The sequence below is a fragment of the Ctenopharyngodon idella genome, chromosome 22 (genome assembly GCF_019924925.1).
Source record: "Ctenopharyngodon idella isolate HZGC_01 chromosome 22, HZGC01, whole genome shotgun sequence".
NCBI lineage: Eukaryota > Metazoa > Chordata > Actinopteri > Cypriniformes > Xenocyprididae > Ctenopharyngodon > Ctenopharyngodon idella.
This window is the reverse complement of record NC_067241.1, coordinates 14,114,761-14,140,436: the sequence shown is the minus strand read 5'-3', so window position 1 is coordinate 14,140,436 and position 25,676 is coordinate 14,114,761. Positions and strand designations below refer to the sequence as shown.

The 25,676-nt window shown below is 35.9% G+C and overlaps 1 protein-coding gene across 1 annotated transcript; it reads right to left on the bottom strand.

Annotated features, from left to right (window-relative positions):
* Positions 1–2,421: 2,421 nt before the first annotated feature.
* On the bottom strand, positions 2,422–15,234 carry elovl4b (ELOVL fatty acid elongase 4b). Its single transcript, XM_051880370.1, has 7 exons — positions 14,862–15,234; positions 10,643–10,733; positions 10,364–10,551; positions 8,768–8,848; positions 6,819–6,990; positions 4,941–5,068; positions 2,422–3,993 (listed from the first exon to the last, which is right to left on the bottom strand). The coding sequence occupies exons 2-7, from the start codon at positions 10,707–10,709 to the stop codon at positions 3,718–3,720; spliced, it is 912 nt and encodes a 303-aa protein (XP_051736330.1). The 5' UTR covers positions 10,710–10,733; positions 14,862–15,234; the 3' UTR covers positions 2,422–3,717.
* Positions 15,235–25,676: the final 10,442 nt, after the last annotated feature.

Sequence of the window (25,676 nt, the reverse complement as noted above, 5' to 3'; positions counted from 1 at the left end):
TAATGGACATTCATTTTCTTTTCTGGATCACTACATATGGAACATTTCTAGCTTTCACGTCGATATATGTGTGTGAAATATTAGTATTGTCATGTGTAAAAGTCAAATTTATTGCATCCATCCGGTCTGTTTAATAGCTTTAGTCTGATACCAGTGTATGTTTCCCCCATAGTGACCTGAATAACACTACAAACTCTGACGTGGATATAAGCTCTTTTGCAGCGAAAGCCAATTTACGGCCTGATTAGACCAGATCTGTCTGCCCAACCCCTCAAAGCTCTGGCCTGAGAGCTCCATCACAACCGGAGGACACTTAATTAGAAGTCCAGGAAGGAGAGAGATGGAGGCAGAGGGTCTGTGAACAACTAAGATAAATGTGACTGGGGCCAGACTTGAATCCTAGACTTGTAAAAGTCTATTATGAATTTTTTTCTAATCACTTGGAAAAGGGAACAGTGCATCTCTCCTAACACACTCAAGATTTGATGTGTCATTTATGCCAATAGCAAGATTGTTAAGTTTAAAGGCCCGTTCACACGAAGAACGATAACGATATTAGTGCCCACACCAATGTATGATAATGTTCTGTTTATTATAAGCGTGCGCTGCAGTTATTTCGTCTGTCACTTTAGCTTGTTAAAGGTAGGGTAGGCAATTTTTGTCATAAACACTTTTTGTTATTCTTGTTGAAACTCTCTTCACATCCTGATAGATGATCAATAATAGAAGTGGTAATATTAAAACATGTACATATATCTTCTGTGGAAGTCTCAGGACCAAAAAATGTTTGTCCAATCATTGCATTCAGTCCGAAAGCAATGATAGGATGTCCTACCTGCCTGTCACCATATGTATTTGCATACCTCCATCATCAGCACGTATGCAGAGTTGTAGACAGACAGTCACCTAGTGCCACAAACAAACAACAGATACCTTTTACAGTTCCTCCTGAACCAAAACAACGAGCTTATGCTGCATTCACGCTATGTCGTACCAAAGACTGTATAAAACAATGGACGTAGTGTCCGTGACATCACCTGTAGGTTTCTGAAGAGCATTTTTGAAGCCCAAAATGGGCGGAGCTGGCTGTCGCCATCTTGGCAGCGTGTCACCGTGTGTCACTCCTAACAGAGCTAACAGACGGCAGACAAACAGTTAATAGTGACAGCAGCTGCAATCCGCCTGTCACTCAAGTGGCCACGCCCTTCATTATGCAGAACTTTAAGGCTTAATATCATTTGTACCAGGCTGAACATATTTTTTTCTGATGTAAAGTTGGGCATTTTAACATAGGGGGTCTATGGGATTGACTTCTTTTTGGAGCCTGTCTCTAGCGGCCAGTCGATGAATTGCAGTTTAAGTCACTTGTGTGTTGGATTCAAGAGAGAGACTGGAAGGTTGACGCTTGTGTCGTACCCGTAATTACGCGATGGCAACCCGTGACATTCTATCCGGACTTGTTCACATCTTCAAATTTGGATTTTTGCATTTCTTTGTCAACACTATCAATGCCGAAATGAATTTGCAACAGTCAGGTGATACAACTAGAGCTCTGTAAGTTGTTTACCTTCATTATTATTGTAATGTTATGTGCTTTGAGACATGAGGTAATTTAACCAAAGTCCCTTTAAGACGAGTAATTTCACTCGGCAGCCATCTTTGAAACGCCTCTCTGGCATGCAAGTGCAGCTCCTATCTCTTTGAATGGGGAAACATCAAATCCTCCAAAGCTGTTTGCCAAGCTTTCCATTAAATTTCATATTTGAAATCACCAATGAAATCTGACTACAACTGTCTCATTAATTTTGTTTCTAAACGCTCAAATCATGACAGAAAACGGCACTCATCAGGTTGGATCAAGCTTATGCGCATGCTCAGTCTTAAGCACGCGTTTTTATAGGAAGCGCGCGTCGGACTGTTTCTATAGCAACCGGAGCTTCTAAAGGCAGCTGCAGTGACGCGATTACTTTACCAATCGCCGACTGGCTCTTATTTAGAAGGCGGGACTTATTCCGCCATATTGCGCATTGCACTTTCTCCCATTTATAATAACAGCAGTGCACTCTTTCTATATATAAAGTCTTTAATTTAACGCCGTTTCTCGTGACGCTTTGCTCTGGCTGTGCGCATTCATGTGTTTTGAAGGAGGCGTGGCTTTGGGGACGCTCTGAAGAGCTAGGAAGGATTCTGGTTCAAACTATATCGTTTCTCTATCGTTTATCGCTATAGCTGCGGTGCGGACTTCCCTGATTAGAGCAGTTATTAAAACGTTATAGTTATCGTCCTTGGTGTAAATGGCCCTTAATGCTTAAAATTAAAATATCAACTGTAGTAATGCTTTAATTGGCAAAAAATAAGTCATTTGTAAGTAATTGAGTAGTAAGCCAACATACATGAGAGAGAGCGAGACAAGACAGAAAATGAGGTTGACATCCTGTTTATTTCATTCAGTTCTGTATCAATTGGTATAATTGTTTATTATAAGAGGAACATTAAAGCTGTACACGGTGGACATGATTTCCGCTGTAAACAGTGTGCAGATCACAAACACCGCCTGTGCACTTCCTGTGTGAATTTAAGAGTATTCATTCACACAGGAAATATACAGCATAGACAGCAGTTTTCAAACATGTTTTGAGAGTTGTCTACCTGCTTTTAGAATTGTTGGATTTTATTAATAGGGAACTTTTTTTTCATAAAGGGAACAAAAAGCAAAATTAGTGTAGCTGTAATGCAATATGACTTTTGCAAAAACTTCATAAAAAGCTACATGCATAAAGCAATAGAGAGGAGTACACATATTGGATATTAAGGACACAAGTGTGTGTGTATGCAGTATATGTGTCTAAATTTACATGAACAAAAACATGTAAAACTACCTGAGTATAAAGCGATGATACCATCATTACTGCATGCATTCTCAGGAACTTGTTCAGTACAGGAAATTAAATTAAACACATCTAATGCAAAAGTATAAACCCACCAAATGTGAAGTGTTTTTCTTTGGTTGAATTGTATTGCCACTTTTAAAAATCCTCTATTTGTAATAACGGTCACCAGAGTCCTTAAACACCACTGTTTCACTACGAATGAAGATTCAAACTGACAATATAGCTATTAAAAAATAGAAAATGAGATTTGTGGGATTATCCGCAAGTGTTATGGAAGTGATTAGTCTTGCATCTTGAATGACTCCATATCATTTGTTGTTTCAGGATTCAAGATTGTCAAGAAAACTGCCTGCCACTGAGAACAGAGGAAGGACATGTAAAGCATCCAGATGAGCCGTTTATGTAAGAATCTTTCATCATCTTCTTGTATTCAATAAAAACTTTAAGAGAATCAGTTTCAAGTTTACGTGAAAAAAGTGTATTTATCTGTCATTCTGTGGAAAAAAAAAACAGTTTAAAACTGACTATTCTCCCCTAGATGATACTTAAATATCCTAAAGTAGTTTGCTCTTCAGATTCGGCATACCACAAGGGACGAATTACATTATAAAATATTCACAAGTAGCCTAAACATCAGGAGATGACCAAGAAAGTGACGTCACACAGAATTGGTTGCGTTGGTATCCTTAAGAAATGTTCCTAGTTTGAAATGCAATCAGCAAGTTGACCAAAAAAAGACCAATTTTGTTTTTACAATTACCAAACAGTCTGTTGTGGTTGAGATTACATGGGCATTTTTGAACCCCATGAGTTTCCGTGTTTCATTTCAGTCATGTTTTCCTTTTCCTTTCTTTTGTTTCTTTCCATTTTCCGTGACCTCCGGTGCCTTAGTGGTGCCATTACTTGCTGTGGAGAAGCCATTAATGACAGGTTTTGCCGACTTGAGCCGTGGCTGGCGGCGGTAGGTCTGGTAGTAGAAATTGGCGAACAGGATGATGAACGTGACGGCGTAGCCGATCAAAGCCCACTGCATCCAGGCCGGGAACGGGCAGCCCGTGTAGAGAGAGTGAGCGGCATGACCAATGGTGACGTGGAACTGGATCTAAATGGGTGTGAAACAGAAATCTGCAACTTTAAAGGCTTCTTTGATTGCTTCAAGTAGCCTAGAAGAGCTTCATGGTGTCAAATAAAATCATAAAATGACAATTTGTACTCACCAAGAGATGTTCTGTTTGGTTGATGGTTGATTGATAGATTTTACCACTTTAGTTTAAACACAACGGTTCACTATATTCAGCTATCCATCTTATTTTGCAATGTGGAAATAAGCTATTTTCTTTAAATGTGCGAGACTTCCGATTCATTAGCGAATATAGGTAAATAACTAGAAGAAAAAGTGCAGTAAATCGGTAAAACTAATTAAAATAATATGATAAATACTACTTTACAATATTAGTTATTAAAATAATATGATAAATACTACTTTGCAATATCAAGCAGCATAACAGACTTCATACAGGTATAATAACTGGAAGCGAATGACACCGGAAGCCACACACATTCAAGTTACCAATGGTTGCTTATTTGCTGACTATCTAAATATTTGCTGACAGTCATTCAATTATTTGCTAAATGATTTGGTAAAGATTTGCATTGAATTAACATATTGATTCTTAATTATTTCCAGAAGTAATTGGATGGACTAATTAAACAATAGCAGAATATTGGCAAAAATACACCAGATTGTACATTCACAGACTCAATAATTGTATTTTGGATAAGAAATCAATGTTGAATTTTATTATAATAATGTTTATAATAGTAATTATAACTGGTTATTAAATTCTGCAATCAATACATTTAACTTTCAAAGTAACAATGCATTTTTAAAACCCAACTCAGTGTCAAAATATTAATCATTTGAATTGTTTATCTTGAGCTGTGAAAACTAATAGCAGGTTGAGTCACAGTTGTATTTCAGTCAATCAAAGTATTGTTCTTTGATATTGCAGTTTAAGGAGCTAAGAGGGACGTGGAGTGTTTATTTACCATCTGAATAATAGTGAGGTATTTCTTCCACCACAGGTACTTCTGGATCTTTGGACCAAACGCTGCCAAGCCGTAGTAGCCATACATCAGCACATGAATGCCTGAGTTAATTGTAGCGCCAAAGAAAGCTGTGAAGGAAGGAAGGAGATTTAGTCAGATATAATATCAAAAAATATGTTGGTCCAACAAAATATTGATCAAGTTTCAGGATACCGTAAGATCATGGTATATTTTTGGGACTCTTTCATGGATCACGGTCAAAATGAATTTTCCATGTCACATTCATGTGGAAATTTTTCTAAGACAGAAATCCGTTCTAATTGAGTTTCACGAATGAGGTAAATTGCTTCAAGATGTATGAAGAGCCAAAGGGGTATTTGATTATGATTTTTTTTAACTTTAGTTAGTGTGTAATGTTGCTGTTTGAGCATAAACAACATCTGAAAAGTTACGACACTCAAAGTTCAATGCAAATGAAGATATTTTATTTTACAGAAATTGCATTTTAAGGACTACAACAAATGGCTGGTAGGGACTACAACAAGCTTCTTCCCGGGTTGGTGACATCACTAACCCTAACATTTACATAAACCCTGCCCTCAAGAACACGCAACAAAGGGGTGAGGCCATGTTGGGCTGCTTTAGAGAAGAGGAAGAGTTGTTGTAGTAGAGTGTTGTTGTCATGCCGTCATTTTACACCGGACTGCTTCACAAACGAGGGTCAATTCAACGCTGGATTTGCACAAAAGATTAACATGACGGCACATGCTAGTCGATGAGTTGAATCAACTCCACAGCAACTACATAAATGTATCCACTAACCATTCAGAAACGTCCAGTTTCATTCTAAAAGTTGTAACTTCTTCCTGAGTCTCTCCATCAGTGTCGACTCCGGTTTGAACAATGTAAGGCTGAACACCGTTACTGACAATCCTCATTTTGGCTGCGTGAGATTCTCCAGCTTTGTTGTTTTTGAGCAACCGAAGTGCGAGCTGTTAAAGCTATAATAAATGATCTGTGAGGTATTTTGAGCTGAAACTTCACAGACACATTCTGGTGACACCAGAGACTTATATTACATCTTTTAACATCAAGCGCCGAATATGAAATGTTCTGGAAGTGTTACCAGCACTTGTTGAGACACAAGATCATCTAAACGCTGACCTACTCCACCCATTTCAGATCATTATCCTTTGTTCACCCTTTCCTCCTTATTAGCCTCTGACCATCTGTACCCGTCTGTACCCTTTGACCCCTTCCACACCCCCTATAGGCTCTCCTAACCTTTCCTCCCTTTTTCGCAAATCCCCTTATCCTTCCTCTGTTTTAGATTCTCTTCTTGGTCAAGCCTCAAAATGCACACTTAATGTCAAGAAGTTTCTGTAAATGGTTCTCATGCAAATCAACCTTTATCCTTTCAGATGATCCACCTTCCTGGTCTACTTTCCTCACATTGGTGTTAATGGTGAGATGCATATAAAGATGTTGTTTGCTTGTAAAAGTACTTTTTTTAATATATAGCACCTTTTGAAATAGTACAGTATATGCAAATAAATGTTCACAAACATATGTTTACTTGTACAACTATCTTTGTGAGGACCAGTTTGAGTTTTAGTAAGGACAAAGTGACTAAAGTGAGGACATTTGGCCGGTTCTGAGATCCCTTTAAAGGCCTGTTTTAAGACTTGGTTTTAGGGATAAGGTTATAATTACGTTAAGGGTAGATTGAGGGTGAGGGTTAGGCACTTAGTTGAGATGGGTAAAGTTAGGGTAAGAAGCTAGAGATTGCATTGTGTCAATGAATGTCTTTACAAAGAGAGCTCTGTATGTGTGTGTGTGTGTGTGTGTGTGTATGTGTGTGTGTGTGTGTGTACTCACACTGTCCGCCAGGAACCCACTTGATGCCGATCCACCACAGGATGAACATTGTGCAGTGGTGATAGACGTGCAGGAAGCTGACCTGATTAAACTTCTTCCTCATGATGAAGAACACTGTGTCCAGAAACTCCACTCCCTTAGAGATGTAGTACCACCACAGAGCCGACGCTATCTGCAGGAACACCACTAGACTCAGTGACACTAGATATCTTACATTTTGATCTATCTATCTATCTATCTATCTATCTGTCCGTCTGTCTGTCTGTCTGTCTGTCTGTCTGTCTGTCTGTCTATCTATCTATCTATCTATCTTGTTTGTCTTTCTATCTGTCTATTTCTGTCCGTCCGTCTATCTATCTATTTATCTATCTATCTGTCTGTCTGTCTATCTGTCTATTTCTGTCTGTCCGTCTCTCTGTCTGTCTGTCTATCTATCTATCTATCTATCTGTCTGTCTATTTCTGTCTATCTATCTATCTATCTATCTATCTATCTATCTATCTGTCTATCTGTCTGTCTATTTCTGTCTATCTATCTATCTATCTATCTATCTATCTATCTATCTATCTATCTGTCTATCTGTCTGTCTATTTCTGTCTATCTATCTATCTATCTGTCTATCTGTCTATCTGTCTGTCTATTTCTGTCTATCTATCTATCTATCTGTCTATCTGTCTGTCTATTTCTGTCTATCTATCTATCTATCTATCTGTCTATCTGTCTGTCTATTTCTGTCTATCTATCTATCTATCTATCTATCTATCTGTCTATCTGTCTGTCTATTTCTGTCTATCTATCTATCTATCTATCTATCTATCTATCTATCTGTCTATCTGTCTGTCTATTTCTGTCTATCTATCTATCTATCTATCTATCTGTCTATCTGTCTGTCTATTTCTGTCTATCTATCTATCTATCTATCTATCTGTCCGTCCGTCTCTCTGGCTGTCTATCTGTCTGTCTGTCTGTCGATCCATCCATCCGTCTATCTATCTATCTATCTATCTATCTATCTATCTATCTGTCTGTCTGTCTGTCTATTTCTGTCCGTCCATCTCTGTCTGTCTATCTGTCTGTCTATCTGTCTATCCATCCATCCATCCGTCCGTCCGTCTGTATGTCTATTTATCTATCTATCTATCTATCTATCTGTCTGTCTGTCTGTCCATCCATCCATCCATCCATCCATCCGTCCGTCTATATGTCTGTCTATTTATCTATCTGTCTGTTTGTCTATCTATCTATCTGTCTGTCTGTCTGTCTGTCTATTCATCCATCCGTCTATCTATCTATCTATCTATCTATCTATCTATCTATCTAACATCTATCTATCTATCTATTTCTGTCTATCTATCTATCATCTATCATCTATCTATCTATCTATCTATCTATCTATCTATCTATCACAAGGGGTTATCAAGCTTTGATCAATACACATAACCTAAGCTCACTCCAGTGGGACTGTTCATCTTATGAGCGTCTTAAAGTCACTTTAAATAAAGATATAAAATGATTAATTTCAATTAATTTGCTCTTTAGGTACACTGTTAGCTAGAGCCATGAAAATGGAGGTGTGGCCTACAGGTGGAGAGACTCCTGACCTCATCTCTGTCCTCACGTCACCAGGGAAACCAAGCTTGCCAATGAGGGTGACGATGCATGCCAAGACAACAGCATGAGGAAACTCTAACCGACGCCAGTGAAAGCGGTATCCTGGGATTCGGCATTCCGGCCTCCTGATTACAGTTAAGCCTCTCCTCAACTTTCTCCCTTTTCCTTACAGCTGTAAAATACCCTCTGCATGCTAAAGGTCTACAAGTTCTTGGCTTCAGTCTGGATTATTTTTTTTTGATTGGGTTAGTCTGTATAGTCATTATAATTAGCTCTATATAAAGAAACATTAGCAGTCTATGAGCTCATTTAGTAAGGGATGACTGTGTATTTCTTACCCTGACTTCATTAACATCATTCGAGTAGTTCACAGGCTGACAGAGGTAGCTGTATCCGGCCGCTCTCGATCCCAGGAGCAGCTAGAGAGAAAAACATTGACATTATTCATTATTATTAATATGTGCTCAAGGAAAGGTTAAAGGTGAAGTCTGTATGTGATGGACTGATTGATTTGCCACAGTTTATTCCTTTTGCTTTTGTCAAATGCAGACTGTGCATTTCTGTGTCCTTTCATAGCTTATTTTTTGTTGTTGCAGAAAACCTACGAAACAAGCAACAGATTGACTGTGTAAGAAGTCAAATATGTCACAATTTTTTTGAGCCAGTGAGCCAGTGAACATCTGTGACCTGTCTGTGGTCTGTCTGTACACTATTGCACTATTCCTGGACTGAAATCACAGCATTACTATTTTTACACACAGCGAACACTTCATGCGTGAATATAAAATCCTGATGAAACTAAACTTTTACTGCATAATAGTCATTAATTTATTTAATTCTTTTTTCTTTTTTTTTTTACAAAGAAATATTTGTATGTATTTTTTAATTTTTTTTTTTTTTTTTTTTTTTTTACGTATAGTAGTGGTCAAAAGTGATGTCTGGCCTTGGAAAATTGACATCTTCACCCTTTCTTCAAATATTATTTAAAATTTGTTAAAGATTTTGTCAGCATATTGCGAAATTACAAAACATGCCATAATTTTTGGCCAGGCTGTCACACAAAGAAATTATGAATGCATGCAAAATCGAGAGAGAACCACTGAAATATTAATAACTGATTATGTTGTAGTCAATGCACGCTTTTTCCTGTGAGCTTTTTTTTACCTATGCATAGTAAAATAAACCTGTAGCTGTAGTTTGCCTTTTTTGCCAAATCATTTTGTCAGATAAATACCTTAACCAAGTTTAGGGTTTTGTTCTTCCCTCATATTTAATATATATATATATATATATATATATATATATGTATATATGTATGTATATGTATATAAAATAATGTTCCTCATATTTTGATGGTTTAATCAAATTTGTAGGGTAATTAATTAACAATTATCCCCTCCAGACATAATTTTTGTCCACTACTTTATATATGTATTTATTATGTATGTGCAATTCTTCACTTTTCATGCAAAAACAGTTTCCTTAGCAATTTTTAAAACATAAATGAAGTGAGGTGCATGTTTAAAACAAGACACAACAAACTTGCCAATAGCATTAGAAAGATAAATGTAAGATATATTCTCTTAAAACCCTATATTTATCTTGTTTTAAGGATGTTTAAATATCTTTTGATGAAGAAAAAGTTTTTTTTTAAGTTGCCTTCCACTCAGAATGCATGTGAAAAGCAAACCAATTTCTTTGCATGCTGCTTTTTTTTTTTTTGCAAGAAACACAAACAGAATGCTGTGATTTCAGTCTTTTGCAAGTTAATGCATAATGCCGATATTCTTTACTATACATATTGCAGTACTGCTGTATTTAGCATATTATTACCATTTGAAAAATACTATCGCATCACTAGTGTTTTCTGGTGCCATGATGCTTCCATGTCCCACTAGATTCAAATGTATTAACAAGAAAGGACCCCAACAGACCTCTTTGAAGATGTAGAAGTTGAGCAGCACCATGCTGAAGTTGTACACAATGAGGGTTTTCCTGAGCTGAAAAGGCTCGCGGTTCTGCATGTAAAGGGGTCCGACCCAGAGGAAGAGCAGGTAGAGAACGCTGATCCCCAGGGTGGGGAGCGGCGACGACATCATCGGCCATTTCTCCACACGCTTATCTGAGATTTAAACACATGGAACACAATTCAATTAATTTTTAATATTCATATATATTACTTTATATGAATATACGTTTCAGAATATTCTCACCTGCTATGGTAAGGCTCCATTTATAAAACTCGGCAGAGTCATTCATAAAGTGAATGACCGTCTCCATGGCTCTAGTTCTAAGATGATTATCCTGTGAAGGAACAAACGGAATATAAGCAGTTTAAAAGCGATTTTCCTTGCACAATATGACATTAATTCCTTCAGGACAGAAGAGTCATACAAAGATCATTTCACAAGACTAAATATTGGATTTTGATTGCTGATTACATTGTGCCACATAAATGTGCTGTAATAAGATTCTGTTACACAATAACTGATCTAAAATGTATGATGGATAATAGTCTGTGTTATTTTTGTATCATTGAGACTTTAGTTTTTATTAATATTTTGAATTTTTTTATATTTATATTTTCTGTTTTCAGTTTAAGTTTAGTTAATGCTTTAGTGATTTTGTTGTGTATTTTTGTCTTTTTTTTTTTTTTACATGACAATGTATTTTTTATTAAAGGATTAGTTCACTTCAGAATTAAAATTTCCTGATAATTTACTCACTCCCATGTCATCCAAGATGTTCATGTCTTTCTTTCTTCAGTCGAAAAGAAATTAAGGTTTTTGAGGAAAACATTCCAGGATTTTTCTCCATGTAGTGGACTTCACTGAAGGTTCAAATGTCAGTTTCAGTGCAGCTTCAAAGGGCTCTACGCGATCCCAGATGAGGAAAAAGGGTCTTATCTAGTGAAATGATCGGTCATTTTCTAAAAAAATAAAAATGTATATACTTTTTAACCACAAATGCTCATCTTGCACTGCGATGCGATGCGCCACGCATTACGTAATCACATTGGAAAGGTCACGCATGAAGTAGGCGGATATAATTATATATATATATATATTTTTTTTTTTTTTAGAAAATGACCGATCGTTTCACTAGATAAGACCCTTATTCCTCATCTGGGATCGTGTAGAGCCCTTTGAAGCTGCACTGAAACTGACATTTGGACCTTCAACCCGTTGAACCCCAGTGAAGTCCACTATATGGAATGTTTTACTCAAAAACGTTAATTTCTTTTTGACTGAAGAAAGAAAGACATAAACATCTTGGATGACATGGGGGTGAGTAAATTATCAGGAAATTTTAATTCTAAAGTGAACTAATCCTTTAACTCATCAAGTCACAACTAAATCATGTTCCACACCTGAGTGCCAGGTAAGCAGAATTAATTTGGGTCACAGTTCACAAGTGTCATTACATAATCAGCCCGTCTTTCGCAGCCCTGCTGACACCCGTGCATTATTTAGCAGCCCTATCGTTTTGCACTGAGACAAACTGAAGGAAAACAGGACAGTTGTATATGGTACTGGTCCCAAATAAAATATAACATGAAAGCAAAATTTGCCAGCAAAGCAGTGAGAGAATAAGCTATGCTAAAATACTTGTGGTTACAGTATATCAGGTTAAACTTGATTGATTTTTGTTTTTTGCATAGGAAAATAGTGAAAATGAAAGAAACAATACATATCCCTGCACGTATACAGTATGGGTTGTCGTATGCATATATGGTGTTTCCACACTTAAAATGTCTGAATGTCATTGCAGTTTGATAGAAAATATCAAATCAAGTGTTTCTGAAAAGCTGCAGGATCTTTTCTCTTCACTTTTTTCATCATTTTTGCTCATTGTCTTTGAAATCAACAGGTGTTTTGACTATTTTAAGTGTATGAAGTCAGTTCTCCTCAGATTCACACAGGTGTACTAGCAGAGTATCCACAAATGTAGTTCATAACATTAATTATAAACATGTTCCACTAACTACAAACAAACAAAGAGTCACATAATACTTATGTATTCATTTTCAGTATAGGGAAGACCGAGGCAGATCTTTATTTCAGTAAATATAAAGTCAAAAGTCCAATTTCACAAATGTGTGTTTTTTCAGTGGTTTTATATCATGGTTTATAGTTTAAATCTTAAATTAGGGTATTTTTTATGTCCTACAAACTAAAATTAATTTTTTTGTTAAATCTGTTGGGCATCAAGTGAACATAATTAAAATAACACACCAGCAAGCATGAATTTGAAAAGAGTAAACTATATACTGAAGACAGATTTAACTGAAGGTTGAACCGTGAAGAGTGTTTTTCAGGTTGTCACATTTATATTGGGGCAAGCTATATGTCTTATATTGTTTTTTTATACAATTTATTAATTGCAATTTCTGTTTGCCAAAACGTTGTTTGGATATTTTTACTTTTTTTGTTATTGTTGTTGTTTAAAGGATTGTTTTGTGTTTTCTACTTGTTTTACAGCTTTAATGGCAGTTTGAAAATGGTGACAACTTACCCCATGTATAGTGACATCATGCTCTGCTGTTGTGCTATTGGAGTTACTGGAGTTATTTAAAGCAGGATGGATTCTGATTGGCTGTCAATGTTTTTATCGTCCATCAGTCGTTCTGAAAGTGATTCTAATGATATTGTTTCAGTCTGCGCCCTATTCTTTTACGATTAACACTCAGACCTAACCAGACAGGATGCTATAAGATTCCAGCAACAAACAATTTGTCTGTTCACACCGGACGCGACGCAAATATAAGACGCATAAAGTCAATCAAAATTTACAACCAATCAGAAGAGCGCGTGGGCGGGCGCTCTCTGGAAGCTCCCGGCCACTCGCAATAAAATGGATAAGTTCATACTCAAATTCATGAATATTATACAATTTTAACATTATAAAAAATACATACTGAGTTACTGAAACAATCTTTGTCATAGAATACACTTGTCTGTTCACAATGAGTTGACAGTTTGAACGTTCTTGTTTCCTTTTATTTATTTCGAAGATCTGAGGTGAACTGTCCGTTGTTGCTTTCAGTTCGGCTATAAAAGACGCACAAAATGATATTCAAACCCGCATTAGATGCTTTTAACATTGAATAAAGCACATAAACAGTACCTGAGATTATCATTATCATACTTGTGTTGTTGTTCCGTTTCTAAAACCGTTTTCTAAAATAGAATCATCGCGTGTCGCCGATGTTAGGACACGGTGTAACTATTTTTTAGTAACTATCGTTACAGTTATCGTCCTTGGTGAGATTTTAAGGTTTTTGGCTATACAGAAATTGAAAAAAAAAGTGTTTGTACTTTGTGCTCTTTCTTCTTTTTTTTTTTTTTTTTGTATCTGATGCAATTACGTTCAGACAATTTTAAGTCTCCAAATATGGTTTATGCAATGATGGCAATGATGATTTTGCACTATAAAACGGAAGAGACGAAGCTCTGTTAAAATAAACATGTCACCGGGCAGTGCAAAGTTCCCGTACGTCCCTGGTGAAGACAAAAGCCTCCGTGCGCGTGTGTCAGCAGGTTTCACGAGCATTTGTCAGTCAGGCTTTAATTCCTTTTGATCTACGAGCTTAAAGTGTAAGTACAAATGCCTATCGACCCACATCTGAGGCCGCAGCACTCAGAGGGATGATCACCATGAAGGTTACCACCACCAGATGCTTCAAATGCAAGCTGAGGTCTCAAACTTTTCCAGAAACGACGGAAACCATAAGTTGCAGCAGTGTAGCCAACAGTCTGATAATATAAAGAGCAAACAAAGTGACTATGAAATGAAGTGAACGTGAGCACAATAAAATAAAGGTTCTTCGATGGTTTTTTGCAGTAGTAGATTCACCCTGCAAAATGTAGTCTATTGTCAAATAACCTAAAAGTACCTTATGTGGAAACTTGTCAAAGTCTAGATTCATTGGTTATTTTTTAATAAATAACATTACTTAGCTTATTAATCAACCTGAGTGCATTAGGTTACACGAATGCAAGAGTTCAGATCTGGCAAAAATTAAGTAACAATGGGGTTTCCGTGTTTATTAGCTATAAAAAAAAATAAAAAATAAAAGTTCGTCATGTTTCATTATTCCAGTGATCACCATACTGGGTTATGGGTTCTTTAAAGCATGAGTACATGATGGCCTTTCTCAAGAACTAGAACATTTCCAGTGTTCCTCTAAGATATTAAGCTCTAAAACGCCTAACTGGAACCATATTTTAAAGCTGAAAAGAAACTTGAAGCCACTTAAACGAGCCATGCTGAATGAATCTCTGACTAATCTCCATTAAAGCGATTTAACTGGATCTGACATTTTGCAGTACACTCATTTGCATTTAACAGCATGCAGATTTCCAAGACAGGCTGATCTAGAGTGAAATCATGCAGAAAATGTACTTGGACGCACTTGACACACAGTCTTACCTTGCGAGCGCGTGCCTATGCCGACATCAGGTGCAGAGCAGCCCGGGTGGAATATGAGAGTGAATAAATGTCTGGATTTAAATCTACAGCGTGCGTTTAAACACATCAACCCCGCAGATTTGGCAATAATAACGCGAAGGCAAACAGAATGTAACTAACGGGACTGGAGCATATGAGGCAAACGCATCTGATCAGTGTGTCTGACACTGACTGGACACCGGTCTGTCCGGCACTGAGCATGCGCAGTCGCGCATGTGGGGCTCATGCCGGTGCGCTCGGATAACTCCTTTGTTTAGGCGTTAATGCTTTGTCTTATCTGGGGGGTGTTAATCGATGCATCAGCAGCGCTTGTCTTAACATGAATATTATTTATTTGGGACCCAGAAAAATATTTCGGATATATAGGATATAGGTTTTTTTAAAACGTTATTTTAATGTAACTTACTGCTAAGTTTTTATAAAATACTCCCAGGTTTGATTATATTCTATTACTTTGTACTAAATTTGTATAAATATAATTGTTTTCATATTTAATAATTTAATATCTAAAAATTATAATTTTAGTTTTACATAATATTTTATACATGCATTTGCATGCAGTAATGTTTGCTGTTATGCTATATGCTGCTGTAGCAATATTTTTCCACTGACAGGAGTACTATTTTTGATATTATTATAATAGATTTAATAACTTTTAAATCTAATATAATTACATTATATATTATTGTTCTAATTTAGTTCTACATCGTATTTTATACATTATACATTTGCATATTAAATTGTATAATGAATTTTTGTCCACTGGCAGGTATTTTTTTTATAAATGTATATTTTTTTCATGCTCAATAATTTTATATCTCATAATTATTATTTTATTGTAATATATATTATACTCTACATCATATTGTATACATAATACATTGTCATGTAAAGGTGCTCATTAATGTTATATTGTTTAATGTAATGTAGCTAATGATAATTTTTCCACTGATAGACCCTCTCAATAAAATCCCCAAATCCATACTGTTGCTGAAAATATTTTGTCCCAATGTGAGGAAACAATGTAGACACAAGGTGGCAGCAAACCCTAGAAAACAATTTTGGCCGTTTTCTTATTTTTGTCGATCAAATCAGTTTGTCGACAGTTGTATAGTTAAATAAATCTAAAAAAAAAAAAAAACATAAACCTTGTCTGATCATATTATGATATGATATCAAAAATATTTAAGTAGTAACCATATGGTAGTCCAAAAATCAATCATGTGTTTTTACACAAATTATGTAGGGTAGGCCTGTACAAATATCTCAAAATTAGACAGAGCTGAAGTAATAATGTATTTTTAAAGTAATATGTGAATTAGTATGCAATATGCAATGGTATATATATATATATATATATATAGATAGATAGATAGATAGATAGATAGATATGTATATATATATATATATATATATATATATATTTACAGTCAAACCAAAATTTATTCAGACACATTGAACATTTCGTTCATTAATACAGTTTATTCACTATAGTTTAAAAAAATGGTAATAAAATATGACAAGATCTCAGAGTTAAACTGTGTCAGAAAAAAATTATCTGTGTGTGTGTGTGTGTGTGTGTGTGTGTGTGTTCTGGTGGAAAAAACTCACCTAAAACTAGGGTTGCCAACTTCCGGAAAGGAAAATAAGGGACAGAATAAGGCGCACACTCAAAATATTTGTACTGTACAACACCATGTATGTCATTTCAGTGTCTGCAGTTAAGTATGTGTATAAAAGATGTAAAGATTCTCAGACATAAACACATTTGCATCATTCCGTCAATTGACCCTTCGCCGGGTGTTTGATTGACAGGCGATCTAACCAATCATAACGCCGAATCCGCCATTTTGTCCCACAAAGCAGTCAGTGGCGTTAGTAGATTAACGTTGGTGGACTTAAACTTGAAAAATGATGTGTACTGACGTCTTTCTGTGGTTGAAATGTGGTTCATTCATGTTTATTTGATGATATAAATTAACTAGTAAGAAGAGATGATCGGTTTATGAGCCGCTTGAACTGGGGCGCTACAGCAATCTGTCATGACACATTAAAGAGCCACAAAACGGTATTTATTGTTTAAATTTCTTTAAAAATTACAAAATTTGAAATCTGAGACTTTGTTTCATATCAAAAGAAACCTGCTCTGTCTTGTCTGTCGATACGTTGTCAGTGTCCTCTTTGCTCCGCGATGTATTTTCCACTGCGTGAGAACATGTGTGGCGTGAGAGCGGCACGGCTTGGTTCTTTGCGAACGGTCAGTTCAACCAAATTTCAGAAACTTTCTCGGCTCAAATTTTTTTATTTTGTTAATATTTTTTCTGAAGAAAGACATAAACATAAACGAAGAAGAACGCTAAAATATTAACATTTTCACACTTAAGTTTAAAATATTCTAGCTGACCCCCCAGCGTGAGTTTAAGGCGATCGTTATTTTAAAACGTTTCACCTTATTATTTCCATGCTTGTCATGTGACACACCGAAGCTACAATAGCGCTGTATGACAGATGTAGCGCTTTTATTCCGTTTTTCCTTTTTTATTCAACATATTCACAAACTTGTTAGCTATGTCATCAACTACCTGATATTCCGATTCTTAATTACATGTAAGCGAATGTGTTTTGTCGTTTAAAAACCTATAATGATCAATATTAGCTGGTCTATAACGCTCGATGGGCGCCGCCATGTTAGTTTGCACCGCAATTCAGAGAATCGTATCTGTCGGATTTGCAACACGACAATTCCTCCACTTCTCCCAAAATACATGAAAGTAAGTAGCCGTTAGATCAGAGTAGTAGTCAATAAATGGGACAAGGGCGGTCACGTACGGGATGTCCCGGCTAATACAGGACAGCTGGCAACCCTACCTAAAATCAGCCTAAGCTGGTTGGCTGGTCTTCCAGCCTGGTCATAGCTGGTTTAGCAGGCTGGTTTTAGAGTGGTTTTGGCCACTTCTTTATATGCTCTGGCTGGTCAGGCTGGGAGACGAGCTGACCAACCAGCTGGAGACCAGTTGGTCAGGCTGAGACCAGCTTAGGCTGGTTTTAGGTGACCTTTTTCAGCAGGGTAATGTTTGTTGGCACATAACCTCATCATGTCGCATGTTTATTTCAGCTAGTGGAGTCCAGAAGGTTATTTTGCCTTTTTTTTTTTTTTTTTTTTTTTTTTTTACTGTTTGTTCTCACAAATAATAGGTCAAGAAAGAGATGTTGACTAAACAGTGTTCCATGTTGTTAGAAGTCCGAGTTAGGACTTAGTCTTTTGAGAGAGATGTGAAATGACAACCATGAATATTTGTGTGTGTGTATGTGTGTGTAGACGTTCAGGGCTAATTGCATGACGGCTCATCTCTGATTCTCTGTGTTTTTCCGTGGCTCACAGGTGTTCCGTAACACGAACAAACAGCGGTTTGTCCATGATCACTCGCAGCAGGAGCAGATGTGCAGTGTTTGAGAGGAGCACGAGCAGCAGGAGGTGATGAAGGAGTTCAAATTAATCTGACACATCATCTCACCTGTGTGTCACACTGACAACTGAACAACAGCATCACAACACTTTTTACAGGTGTGCTTTCTTGCCTGCATAGCAGATTTGTCCTTCCTTTCTCCCACAATACAGTTTTTCCTCACTTATTTCCTTTTTTCTTTTTGTACATTACAGTTACAATAGTTCAAAAGTTTGGAGTCTTTTTGAATGGAATTAATACTTGTATTCAACAAGGATGCATTACATTTTTAAAGGGTTAGTTCACCTAAAAATGAAATTTCTGTCATTAATTACTCACCCTCATGTCGTTCCAAACCCGTAAGATCTTCGGAACACAAATTATTAACTTTCTATCCATCAAATAATCCTGAAAGCAAAATGGTTTCCACAAAAATATGAAGCAGCACAACTGTTTTCAACATTGATAATAGTCAGAAATGTTTCTTGAGCAGAAAATTAGCATATTAGAATGATTTCTGAAGGATCATGGAGTAATGATGCTGAAAATTCAGCTTTGATCACAGGAATGAATTACGTTTTAAAATATATTTAAATAGAATATGGTTATTTCAAATTGTAGTAATATTTCAGAATATTACTGTTTTTACTGTATTTTTTGGGGGTGAGAATAATAGACTTAAAACACAAGAGAGACATTAAAATATCTTATAACGTTCTTTCTTTCTTTCTCGGATTCATTCACTTGTTATTTAGTTAAAGTCAGTGAAGCTGTTTCTCACTTTATGCCTCTGTTGAAATTTGCTTAAACATTTCCAGGAGATAAATTCAGCATCTGTGCTTTCTGAGTCATATACAACTGTTACTCACTTACATTGGGACAGGAATGCATTCTGAATCATAAATTCACGAATAAAGGCTGCACATGTGTTTATGTACAGCGATGGAAGGACAAACAGAACAGGAATGTTTTGATCCAATCCTGTTACATGCAAAGTTACATTTCAATTAAGCAGCACAACTGTTTTCAATAGTAATGTTTCTTGGTCACCAAATCAGCATTTTAGAATGATTTCTGAAGGATCATGTGACACTGAAGACTGGAGTGATGATGCTGAAAATTCAGCTTTGACCACAGGAATAAATTATATTTTAAAATATATTCAAATACTACATTTTTTTTTTAAAATTATAATAATATTTTACTAATTTTACTGTGTTTTCGATCAAATAAATGCAACCTTGGTGAGCAGAAGAGACTTCTTTCAAAAACATTAAAAAATCTTAATTATTCTAACCTTTGACCTTTTTATATATATATTAGTGTGTGAACAAATATTGTGCATTATACACATTAGAGTTAAGTCTAGCAATTAATGTAACTAAGTATCCTGGAAACATATGAAGCAAATTTGCTCAGAATGACCTGAATACACATGCACACAAAAACACACCTGCAGGTTATTTTGAAATCACTATTACATGCGAAAAGTTTATATTTTGTCACTTTATCCAGACACATAGTATGTCCAGACGGATAGAGCGGATTGAGTTTTTCCTCAGTGTCAGTTGAGTTTGTCTGCTGTCTGGTTCTCATTCACAAACTGATCTCATTTTGTGTCGCTAAGGGCTTTTCACTCTCCATTTTATAAATCTTAACCGAGATCATCCAAACAAACCAAAGGATTCTCACATTTCAGCTCATGGGAGTGCGTGTGTGCGTGTTGTTTTTAAGTTAGATGAAAAAGAGAGAAGGACTGTTTTGATTATACAGTGCAGAGGTGATGATGAGTCTCCTGAAAGAAATGTTGATCTGTTTAGTATGTGCGCTCCATTATATCGAAGCTGCTCTGTTTGTAACCTCCTTCAGATCCGACTCAGACGCTCAAGGGCTGCTGGTCTGACACATGGAAACGGAAAGAACCCCTGGATGGCACGAGGGAAGGAAAGAAACACAGAGCGAGCGATGATGAGTTTCATTGTGAGACGGAACAGTCTGGTGATTTAGCACTGTAGACACTGGATCCGTTTCTTGCCACCCAAAAAACTGTTTATCTAAATTATTATATATTTATATTTGCACAGATAATTTATTCCTGAAATCAGAATACTAGAATGATTTCTGAAGGATCATGTGACACTGAAGACTGGAGTAATGATGCTGAAAATACAGCTTTGATCACAGGAATAAATTACATTTTAAATTCATGTAGAAAACAGTTCTTTTAAATTGTAATAATTATGGTGGCTTGACAAATGTTAAAACATGCTAGCAACATGTTAATTCATGCTAACAAAGTGTTAAATTGTGCTAACAAAGTGTTAAAACATGCTAGCAACATGTTAATTCATGCTAACAAAGTGTTAAAACATGCTAGCATATTAATTCATGTTAACAAAGTCTTAAAACATGCTAATTCATGCTAGCAACTTGTTAAAACATGTGGGCAACCTGTTAATTAATGCTAGCAACATGCTAATTCATGTTAGCAAAGTGTTAAATCATGCTAACAAAGTCTTAAAACATGCTAGCAACATGTTAATTCATGCTAACAAAGTGTTAAAACATGCTAAGTCATGCTCGCAACATGTTAAAACATGCTCGCAACATGTTAATTCATGTTAGCAAAGTGTTAAAACATGTTAGCAACATGATAATTCATGTTAACAACATGTTAATTCATGCTAACAAAGTGTTAAAGCACGTTAATTCATGCTAGCAACATGTTAAAACATGCAAGCAACATGTTAATTCATGTTAGCAAAGTGCTAATTCATGTTACCAATGTGTTAAAACATGTTAATTCATGTTAGCAACATTAAAAGATCTTAGCAACATAATTCATTTTAGCAGTTAAAACATGCTAGCAACATGTTAATTCATGTTAGCAAAGTGTTAAATCGTGCTAGCCACATGATAATTAATGCTAACAACATGTTAATTCATGCTAACAAAGTGTTAAAACATGCTAATTCATGCTAGCAACATGTTAAAACATGCTAGCAACATGTTAATTCATGTTAGCAAAGTGTTAAATCGTGCTAGCAACATGATAATTAATGCTAACAACATGTTAATTCATGCTAACAAAGTGTTAAAACATGCTAATTCATGCTAGCAACATGTTAAAACATGCAAGCAACATGTTAATTCATGTTAGCAAAGTGTTAAATCGTGCTAGCAACATGATAATTCTAACAACATGTTAATTCATGCTAGCAAAGTGCTAATTCATGTTACCAATGTGTTAAAACATGTTAATTCATGTTAGCAATGTTAAAAGATCCTAGCAACATGATAATTCATTTTAGCAGTGTTAAAACATGCTAGCAACATGCTAATTCATGTTAGCAAAGTGTTAAATCGTGCTAGCAACATGATAATTAATGCTAACAACATATTAATTCATTTAACAACGGAGTTTGATACCCCTTCCGCTACGTAATTAAAGCTGCGAAAGTTGAGTGCATGAAGTGTCCAACATTCCACACTTCGTTTATTCCGTTAATTTAGTGCATCATCCGGGTATTTAAAGTGTACTTTTTCTTTTTGGAATTTTCAGTGTGAACACACTACTTGCACTATTTATACTTAAAAACGTCATAGAATAGTGCATAAGTATGCGAATTGGGACGTACCTAATGTGTTAAATCATGCTAGCGACGTGTTAAAACATGCTAGTAACGTTTTTTTTTTTTACTTGCTCTGAGTAAAACCTTCAATCTTCAAGCTGTTCAAAATTATTTTAAACTTTCAGACCTGCCTGACTGAGTTTGTGCCTATACAGAAGTGAAGAAGCCATGTGTGCATGTGATGTTTAACTCAGTCAAGATGTGAATTGTTCTTACTCTCACACTGTTAGGAAAGCACAGCACGCTGAGAGACGCTCACACGGGACAACGTGTATCACTTGTAACACACAAGCTTTGTTTTACCTGTGTAAGTGTGTCTATGAGAAAGAAGGAGAAACAAACATTTGCTTTTATTCGTCGAGTTAAAGCTTTTATACAAATCTATTTACTCAATATTAGTTTACTGTGTAAGTTTGTAAGTAAATGTTAATGTGACTGCATGCATGTTTAGATCCCAATCTGATTGGGCAAAGATGCTGTGGCTTACAGCTCACTGTTATTTCAGCTGGAATGAGGGCTCTTTTTTCCAGAGGTTTTTATCGGTTGTTAAAGCACATTAGTGTGTGTAAGGGAGTGAATGTGCTGAACATGGTTTAGAATAAGGGTTCAACTGGTGTTGCACACATGCAGCAAAACCGCTTGAGTCCTCAAATGAACTCAGAAAAGGACACACCCTCAGACACAGACTGAAACACGCTGATGTGGACGAGAGACACGCTATTTATCCAGTCTGTCGCTCTCTCTCGTTTTCTTTCTTTGCCCCATTCTTTTTTCTTTCTGTAAACTCAGTTTCAATTGCAGTTGCTTTATTATCATGACAAAAAATAGCATTTGTATCGCCAAAGGCTTTACAGCTTAGCTATATACAATGAGAAATGGTGCAAAATAAAATTAAACGGATTAAGCAAAAGTCCAAATGCAACAAACAAGTACAGTAATATTAAAAAGTAAATGTATTGAAAAAGAAATGAGAAATGAAAAAAAATAAAATAAATGAAAATGCAATAACAAGTGTGAAATTAGAAAATACAGTAAAACGCAAAGTAAAATATGCATAAAAATGCAGTTATATATAAAAAATTAAGCCATTTTAACATGACAAAATGGAACAAAAAGTGAAATAAATTTTAAAAAGTGAAATAACTGGTGTAAATGGAGTAAACTAAAATGAGAAAATAAAGTAAAATGCTAAATAATAACAGTAAAAATGCAGTAAACAAGTATTATTAGCGAACAAACTAAATAATACAAAATGAAATAACCTAATACATTAAGAAAGTAATCATTAAATCATTAAAAGTAATCATAAATTTATTATAAGATAAGCAATAGTCCAAAAGCAGCAAACAAGTACAGTAATATTAAATATGGTACAAATTAACAATTTTAGCATGAGAAATAGAACAGAAAAGGTGAAATAAAGTTAAATACATTTAAAAAAGTTAACAATGATGTAAATGGAAAAAAAACTGAAATAATAAAATAAAGCGAAATGCAAAATAACAACAGTAAAAATGCGAAATAACACGAAGTAATCATCAGGTCATTAAATGTAACTTAAATTTATTAAAATGAGTAATAGTCTAAATGCAGCAAACAAGTACAGTAATTACAAATGGAACAGAATAAATGAAATAAAGTAAAACAAATAATACTATCAAATAAACAAAATAAGACTAAGAAAGTAATCATTAAAATCATTCGTGTTAATACAATTCTTCTTATGGCTAATTAAGAGTCTATCTTTCTGTCTATGATCTGAATATGTTGTTTCTCCCAGTGATGTATTCCGGTCTGTGGCAGTCTGGCAGACAGCACAACTTCGCCCTTGTCTTCATAACGCATTCTCAGAAACTAATTATTATATTCATGAAAATAAGACCTCGCTGTAAAGGTCGTTGCCGTGTGGACAGGCGAGACTGCATAATCTAGAGGAGGCGTGTTGACCTTTTTGTTTCATGTAAAGTGATCCAGCATGGAATAAGCAGCGCGTATTGAGTTATCTTGCGATCGTGGCCCAGTTTATCAAACGTGGGGCTAATCAGTCTAATGCGTCCTGAGGGATAGTCAGACTCGTGTTGTTATGGAACAAACTGACGCGACCCCTGCGGCTCCACACCGTATGAACCAGTAAATCATACCGCAGCCTCCTCTGATCCTCCTGTGAATCCGCTTCTGTCAAAATAAGCTGTCAAGAGGTGTTTTGTCTATCGGTAATGAAAGCATGGTCTTTTAAAACATAATGGTCATTTGTTCCTCTAGGATTTTTAGGTGTATTTCAGTAATGTGAAAAATGTTTGTCAAATGCACGTTAAAGTGTTTACTGTATTGCACTTACAATGGAAATCTAACTGTACAGCGTCACAAAAAACATCAAAAATGTGTAGCTGTTGCACTATTTTTAAAGTACACCATACCATTCCAAAATTTGGGTCAGTAAGATTTATTGTTTTTTTGTTTGTATTGTTTTTCTGAAGACCACGTGAGGTTAAAAAAACAAAACTAAAATTTAGGGGCTGTTTACACAACACCGTTTTCAGCTAAAAACTGAAAACTTTTTATACGTTTTGGCCGTTCATTTACACGACAATGGCGTTTGGGGGGGCCTGAAAAAGCAAAGTACAAGTTTTAGAAAACAATACCGTTATTGTCTCTGTGCGAACTACAAAAATGCGGATTTGTGAAAATGTTAAAATGTTATGCGCATCTGTATTTCATGTTGAGTCTACAGGAGCGTAGTTTTTCTTTACAAAATGACTTATCCGACTACTGACATGAATAATACAGCGTTTCTAGTCATGTTCGCAAATCCATGTGAACGGGGATTGTTTTGACAACATTAGTTGTCTGTTTGCGAAAAATGCAAAGGAAAAACTTTTCCGTTTTTAGTACATTGTTGTCGTGTAAACGTGCCCTTAAGCAATTACCTAGCTAACATGTTCTAAAAACGTTTTGCTAACGTTCCCATTAAGTTATGTAAATAGTGTTTTTAAAAAAAAAATCTTGGTTATTCAAACGTTAAGGAACTCGATTTCTCATGACACCGGCTGGCACGGAAAGGAACGGTTAAGCAAAGAGAATGATTTGGCCCGATGGTGGAAAAGCGGCTATTGACAGCTAGGGTTTGAAATGGGTACTGCATTCCAAATTCAAAATATTGGAGAGAGTTGTTTCCCCCGCCCCCTCCTCCTCAGACTCGTTTCCAGATTGAGGACACGCAACAGGACAAGTGTGGTTATCTGCAGGTTGGAGTAATGGGCATGAGAAAAGGTAGAGGCGTGGAGATAGGTCTTTATCATTGGTCGTGAAAGCTGTCTGTCAGGGTTAGGGGTTAGTTTCTGTTGTAGCAATTCACCTTTGGCACGCCCAAACAGGAACAAGCGCAACTGACAATGGAAGGACATTAAGTTGTTGAGCTGATTTATCCACATTTTAATATGCCATTTTAATATGAGCTTTTTAGATAGATGCTAAGGCTTTTTAAAGGGTTAGCTCACCCAAAAATAAAAATTCTGTCATTAATTACTTACCTTCATGTCTTTCCACATCTGTAAGACCTTCATTTATCTTCGGAACACAAATGAAGATATTTTTGATGAAATCCGAGAGCTACATGACTCGTCCATAGTTAACCGACACTTTTTAAGGTCCAGAAAGGTACTAAAGACATTGTTAAAACAGTCAACATGACTGCAGTG